Source organism: Penaeus vannamei, chromosome 16 (genome assembly GCF_042767895.1).
Source record: "Penaeus vannamei isolate JL-2024 chromosome 16, ASM4276789v1, whole genome shotgun sequence".
Classification (NCBI taxonomy): Eukaryota; Metazoa; Arthropoda; class Malacostraca; order Decapoda; family Penaeidae; genus Penaeus; species Penaeus vannamei.
Genome location: NC_091564.1, coordinates 20787555 through 20794757, shown reverse-complemented (window position 1 = coordinate 20794757; position 7203 = coordinate 20787555). Strand labels below are relative to the sequence as shown.

Sequence of the window (7203 nt, the reverse complement as noted above, 5' to 3'; positions counted from 1 at the left end):
TCTCTACCATTTCTTCCTGCCTGGTTGCTATAACGCGCAGGAAATCCGTCTCCGAGTACGAGCACCCTCCACACTCGGCCATCGCGGCGGCGAAGTACTGAACGCGACGGTTATTTCGGTTAGGAATACGGATGTCGTTATTCCAGAGGACGGGAAACTCGACCTTGAGGCCATCGGTGTAACATCGAGAGAGGCGCAAAACCCGCCGACGAGGGCGGGCCACCCTGTTCATCCTGATTATACTACAATCGTCTCTATATACAATGCTGAGTATGCCAAGGTTAATATGCTGAATCAGTGGGAATGTTATGAGGTAATTGTAATATTACGCCCGCCGCTCCATCAACGATGATTGTGTAACGCTCTGCGTGGTGGTTCTGTTTCCTCAGCGGGGGTTGGGGGTGGCAGCCCCCCCAGGGGAGGTCGCAGGGGGCGCAGCCCCCTGCAATGGAGTCATGTGAATAACCATGGTTATTTTCACTGTGCGTTATATTAACCCCGCACTTTCCCTGGAACTTTCCATGACCTCCCCTGCCATCGGGGCCAAGTCGCTAACGGGGAGTTTCCGCGCAATAAACACTATATATTTGTAATGTGGGCAGTGAGAGGAATCCAACGATACCAAAATCGTCGATATCGGAGAGGCGGACGTAATATAGAAAATTACCCTGATGGCTTTTTCTCTTTACTCGGGAAAACAAAAAATCAATAGGAGCGGGACTCTGGCTGGTGCTTGCAGCTTGGAGCAAAACACTGAACCATTGTACATCTAATCAGTCGATGTATAAAGCTAAATTCCACTATGTATGACAGTAATCCCACCGTAATTCAATTCCTTCAGCTATCGTGAGTAAAATATTTGAGTAACGAGAGTAAATGCGCTACCGGTAGATAAATTGTATACTTTTGTGAACTGAGTTGCGGGTTTGTTTAGAACTGTAAATTCGTTGCCATGCCAACGCGACGTAGCCCTTGAGAACTCTATTGTCAAGAGTATATGAATTTTTCAAAGTTCCCCCATGCTGGAGAAAAGCCATGATGAGCACTAGGACTATGCTACATGAAACCACAGTACATCCAGAATGCAGGAAACAGACGTTCAGCTTGACTTTGGAGATCAATACTTTGCTTGTCTCAACAGACATGAACGTGGTCCAATACTTTAAAACTGAGTCTGCAAGCAAAATATTACTCTCCCCATCCCTTCTCTCTCTCTTCCTCCCTTCTTTTTTCTCTCTCTCTCCCTCACTGTCCCTCTTCCTCCCTTCCTTTCTCTCTCTCCCTCTCCCTTTCTCACTCCCTCTCTCTCTCTCTTTCCTTGTCCCTCACTCCCTCTCTCTATATGGGTGTGTGTGATACAGCCAAGCACACTATATAAATATATATGAATACATAAATAGAAAACAATATTTCTACCTCTATCCCCTTTATTGCATTTCCTCTACAGCTCAAAATCCGGCTGAGTTTTCCGGAGCCGCCTGTACATGGAGTAGAAGTGGGCGTCCGCGTACTTCTGCATGTCCCTCCAGAAGACGTCGGACATGGGCTGGCAGTGCGCCTCCGGGATGAGCTCCACCTCCTTCTGCGTCGCCAGCGCTAGGATCTTGAAAGGGAGGGGAAAAGAATAATAAAAATGGTAGTGGTAACTTGGGGGGGAAATGTTTAATTAGGTTTACTGGTGAGAGGTTATGGTATCCACATGATACGTATGGAATTAGATATATGAAAAAGTTATTGGTGATGTTTGATGTAAAATGTCAAACAGATGAGCAAAGGAAATGATAAACCGACATTTCTCATAGAATATTTCATAAAAGATAATATGGTATATGAAACACTCACATCTTTTTCAATACTTTAATTTGGAGATTCTATTTGTTACTGCCGTTCTAATCACGATGATAATAATGATGATGATGATTGTAATGATGATAATAATAATAATAACAATATTAATAATAGTCATCACAATAACAGTTTTTTAGCTATTGTAACAATCATCATCGTCATCATTATTATTCTTGTTATCGTTGTTATTATCAGTATCTTAATCCTCCTCATTATTATTATTACTGTTATAACCGTCATTACTACTGTTATCATTTCATTCATTATTACAGTTACAATCACAATAATAATTATTCTACATAACTATAAAGCAATTAAAAAAGTAAATGCTGATAAACAATAGAAATTTCTTCTTAATTTTTGTTTTCTTTTATTGATAATGATGATGATGATGATGATGATGATAATGATAATAATAATAATAAATATGATGATGATGATGATGATGATTCTACAAATACAAACTAATATTTATACTAATACTAATACTAATGACAATAACAGCAACAACAATGTTAATAACGATGGTAAAGGTAATAATAATATAATTATTACTAAAATCAGATAATATCAATGATAATACTAATCTTACTGCTACTAATAATGATGGTAATAACAATACTAATAAAATACAACAATAATAATAACAATTGCGATATAACAATATAATCTTAATACTATTACTATCACTATCACAATTATAAGTGTTGTTAACAAAATTACGCTAAATTAAAACAAATTTCAGCCTTCCACGGGACCACTCCTCTTCTAAAGCTTTGCTCGCCCCCCAAAACACACACACACACACACACACACACACACACACACACACACACACACACACACACACACACACACACACACACACACACACACACACACACACACACAACAGCACAGTTAAAAACCAAACAGACTTACCTGAAGCTCCGCACATCGCTCCAAGTAATAGAGATGGTCAAACGCCATGGACACAGTAGGAGCAACGACGAGGACCCCGTGCTGGCCCATGAAGAGGACGTCTTTGCTTCCTTGGGTCGAAGGGGGGGGGGGTAAGACGGACGAAGGGGGGGGGCAAGACAGACGAAGGGGGGGGGGGGTGAAACGGACGAAGGGGGGGGGGCAAGACGGACGAAGGAGGGGGGGCAAGATGGATGAAGGGGGGAGGGTTGACGGACGAAGGGGGGTGGTGACAGACGAAGGGGGGGGGGGGTTGACGGGTGATGGGTGTGTGTGTGACGGACGGAGGTGGGGGGGGGGGGTTGACGGACGAATTAGGACGAAGGGGGGGCAAGACGGACGAAGGGGGGGGGGGTGACGGGCGAGGGGGGGAGTGACGGAGGAATTAGGACGAGGGGGGGGGCAAGACGGACGAAGGGGGGGGGGTGACGGGCGAGGGGGGGAGTGACGGAGGAATTAGGACGAGGGGGGGGGGCAAGACGGACGAAGGGGGGGGGGGGGTGACGGGCGAGGGGGGGAGTGACGGAGGAATTAGGACGAGGGGGGGGGGGCAAGACGGACGGAGGTGGGGGGGTTGACGGACGAATTAGGACAAGGGGGGGGGTTAACGGACGAGGGGGGGCAAGACAGACGAAGGCGGGGGAGGGGTTGACGGGCGAGGGGGGAGTGACGGAGGAATTAGGATGACGGGAGGGGGCAAGACAGGACGAATGGGGGGGGGTGGGAAGAAAAATATGAAAATTGAGGAAAGGAAGAGGAAGAGTAAAGGAGAAAAAGAATAAGTGAAAAGGAACAACAAATAACAAGAAAAATAACAAGAAATTGAAGAAAAAAGAAAAATAGGAAGAAGAAAATGAAGGATAAGAAGAAAAATATAATAATGAATATTTCACTCCCGGCTGGAATAGATTATCTGGACTATACAGCAGGAATAAAGTTTATAGTTTCATCTTGATTTATATCTGTTGTTAACAAACTCTAATAAATCTATGCATTTAGTGACTAAACCGAGGAATCCATACCAAGTTTTATTTCAAGACCATAATTCCATCAACACCTGATCCGTATTTCTCTAAATTGATACCAACAAAACAAATGCATGTAAATGAAAAAAAAACTTGATTTCCGATGCTCTTTCCTTACCTAAAACTTTCCCCAGCCTTTTGCCTTCTTCGAGAGCGACCGCAAGGCCCCCGTAATCTCTGTCGTGGGAAATTCTGTTGTAGAATCTCAAGCAATTCTGGTGCATCATCAGTAGTTGTGGATCTCTGAGACAAGCTGCAAAGGATGAAAATAAAATGTCAACAACAACAACAGCGGCAGAAATGGCAACAACAACAAAAAGATGAACTACATAATCTGACTGTCCTTGTCTTCCAGGTACAGTAGTTTCAAGTCGACAAGGAAAGAAGTAATAAAAAAGAGGATAGAAAATGAATAAAAACAAGAACACAGACCCAAGGCCGTGACATGGGGCTGGTGGGTGTGCATGATGACCTTGGCTTCCGGGCGCACCATGCGGATGCCCAGGTGGATGCATGACGCCGTGACCTCGGGGTCGGTGTCGCCCTCCACCAGGCCCGCGTCGGGGTCTATCATCACTAGGTTACTTGCTGTTACCTGGAATGCAAAATATGAATCGCTCTATAGTATGAATTGGTATATATATATATATATATATATATATATATATATATATATATATATATATATATATATATATATATATATAATTGTGTGTAAATATAAAGTTTATAGGGAAACTTTTACAAACAATAACCTTAGAAGCAATAACTAAGTAATGAACACTAGAACACCCCACAGAAATGCTGTCATTGGTACGTTAGTTGGCAGCAGAGGCGCCACTGTACCTCGCTCCAGTGAAGACCGAAAGGGAAGACCAGCATGGCCTCGCCCGCGCCATCTGCCCGCGGCGCCACCACACTCAGATGGTTACACACGCCCTCATTTAACCCCAGCTGGTCCAGACCTCTGTAGGCTGCTGCCAACTCTAGTCGAGCAGCTCTAGCGAATGAGGAAAAATATCAGATATTATTTCATTACATTTGGCAAAGACATGAATATTCGTTGATCACTAGTTTATCTCACCGATAATTAAACACACGCAAGTCCCCTGAACACACAAACAAACCCATCCACCCACACACATGTACATATGTTGTATATACTCGTGCACAACGTGTGCTAGAGGAGAGAGAGACGCTCGACTAGTGGTTCCAATTCGGTGGATCGCGACCCCAAGGACGTGCGAAGGTTCAGAAGGAGCCTCGTAAAAAAAAGAAAAAAAAAAAAAAAAGAAAAAAAAAAAATCTATATATATATATATATATATATATATATATATATATATATATATATATATATATATATATACATTATTAAAACAATAAAAAAAATATGGAACCCCTGGCCGAGACACCTGAAGTACCTGTTAGCTCCCCAGTGTCCTTCCGGCACTGCGTACGGCTTGGCACAGGCGGAGGCGAACGTCCGGGCCAGCCGCCGCCCGAACGCCGAGGCTCTGCGGGACAGCATCTGTGGACAAGGCAGGTGTGATGGGCTGGCCTCTTGGATCGTTATCATTTTCGTCATTATCATTGTTATCACTTGTACTATCATTATCATTATTATTGTTATCATTATTATCCTTATCATTATCACACACACACGCATATATATATATATATATATATATATATATATATATATATATATATATATATATATATATGTGTGTGTGTGTGTGTGTGTGTGTGTGTGTGTGTGTGTGTGTGTGTGTGTGTGTGTGTGTGGGTATGTGTACATATATGTGTATATATATGTATTTATATATATATATACATATAAACACATATACATGCATACATATATGTGTGGCTGTATATGTGTACATATGTATATATATGTATATACATATGTATATATACATACATCTATATATATATATATATATATATATATATATATATATATATATATATATATATATATATATATATATATATGTATATGTATATATATATGTGTGTGTATATGTGTATATATACATATATGCATACATATATGTATATACATATATATATATATATATATAATATATGTACACATATATGTGTATGTATGTATTTACATATATACATACATTAATTTATGTATGTATATATATATATATATATATATATATATATATATAATATATGTACACATATATGTGTATGTATGTATTTACATATATACATACATTGATTTATGTATATATATATATATATATATATATATATATATATATATATATATATATATAATATATGTACACATATATGTGTATGTATGTATTTACATATATACATACATTGATTTATCTATATATGTATATACATATACATATATATATATATATATATATATATAATATATGAACACATATATGTGTATGTATGTATTTACATATATACATACATTGATTTATGTATATATATATATATGTATAAATATATGCATATATATATAATTATATATATATATATATATATATATATATATATATATATATATATATATATATAAGTATGTGTGTTGTGGGTCGTTATGGTGCAAGAAACACGAAGACGCAGGTAAACCGATTCGCAGTTTATGAAACGTTAAGGCTTTAAATTTGTTTTAAATCGTGCGTCTTGATATGATGATTAGCACATCTAAGCGCCATTCAGTGCTTAGCGGACAGACCGCCCTCTCACGTGGCGCCAGTCTCTGCTACTCCACCACTCAAGTGTCGACTGGCCGCCAGTTTCACACACATGAGACTGAACCATATGCAAGGAAGTACCACACATAAAGGGCAAGATTCTCGTTCAGCACTACTTCGTGGTAATCCGCGCTTCCTATAACACACCTGTAAATGCCGGTAAACACTTCTACCGGCTGGAAGACATATATAAGGTATTATTAGTGTAACAGACCTTCTCCCTCGACGCGGTTGGCAACACAGCGATGTCTAAAATGCGCACCGGAAAACTTGTCGCTTCTTTGCAATACACTTCTATTTCCTCACAGCCCAGTGACATTCGTTATAAATTGAGGAGACAGATAATTCAATGGTGTTGGGGTCGGTAATTACATCATGTATTTTTTTTTAAGAAACAGAACTTGAATAGGCAATATTTACATCGTAGAGTTGCCAGCGACTATTTTTATCTGGCAGATAAACGGCATGCGGGGTCCACGTGAATATCTCTGTGTCATGATGATGGATGTGTCTGTGGATGTGTGTGTGTGTACACACACACACACACACACACACAATATAATATGATCGATTGGAGATTATGGTTGATGAAAGTAAGCAGAGTAATTACAGTGGTAGTATGGATAATG

The 7203-nt window shown here is 39.9% G+C and overlaps 1 protein-coding gene across 4 annotated transcripts; it reads right to left on the bottom strand.

Moving 5' to 3' along the window:
- Window positions 1-1416: 1416 nt before the first annotated feature.
- LOC113828377 (putative aldolase class 2 protein RP493) lies at window positions 1417-6941 on the bottom strand. Of its 4 annotated transcripts, none has more exons than XM_027381337.2 (7): window positions 6789-6941; window positions 5258-5364; window positions 4680-4833; window positions 4266-4428; window positions 3952-4086; window positions 2770-2879; window positions 1417-1603 (listed from the first exon to the last, which is right to left on the bottom strand). In XM_027381337.2, exons 1-7 carry the CDS (start codon window positions 6891-6893, stop codon window positions 1442-1444), a joined length of 936 nt encoding a protein of 311 aa, XP_027237138.2. In that variant the 5' UTR covers window positions 6894-6941; the 3' UTR covers window positions 1417-1441. The 4 variants fall into 4 exon arrangements, with proteins under 4 accessions (XP_027237138.2, XP_069987408.1, XP_069987406.1 ...); XM_070131307.1 differs by lacking the exon at window positions 6789-6941 and adding an exon at window positions 6722-6746; XM_070131305.1 differs by lacking the exon at window positions 6789-6941 and adding an exon at window positions 6567-6656.
- Window positions 6942-7203: the final 262 nt, after the last annotated feature.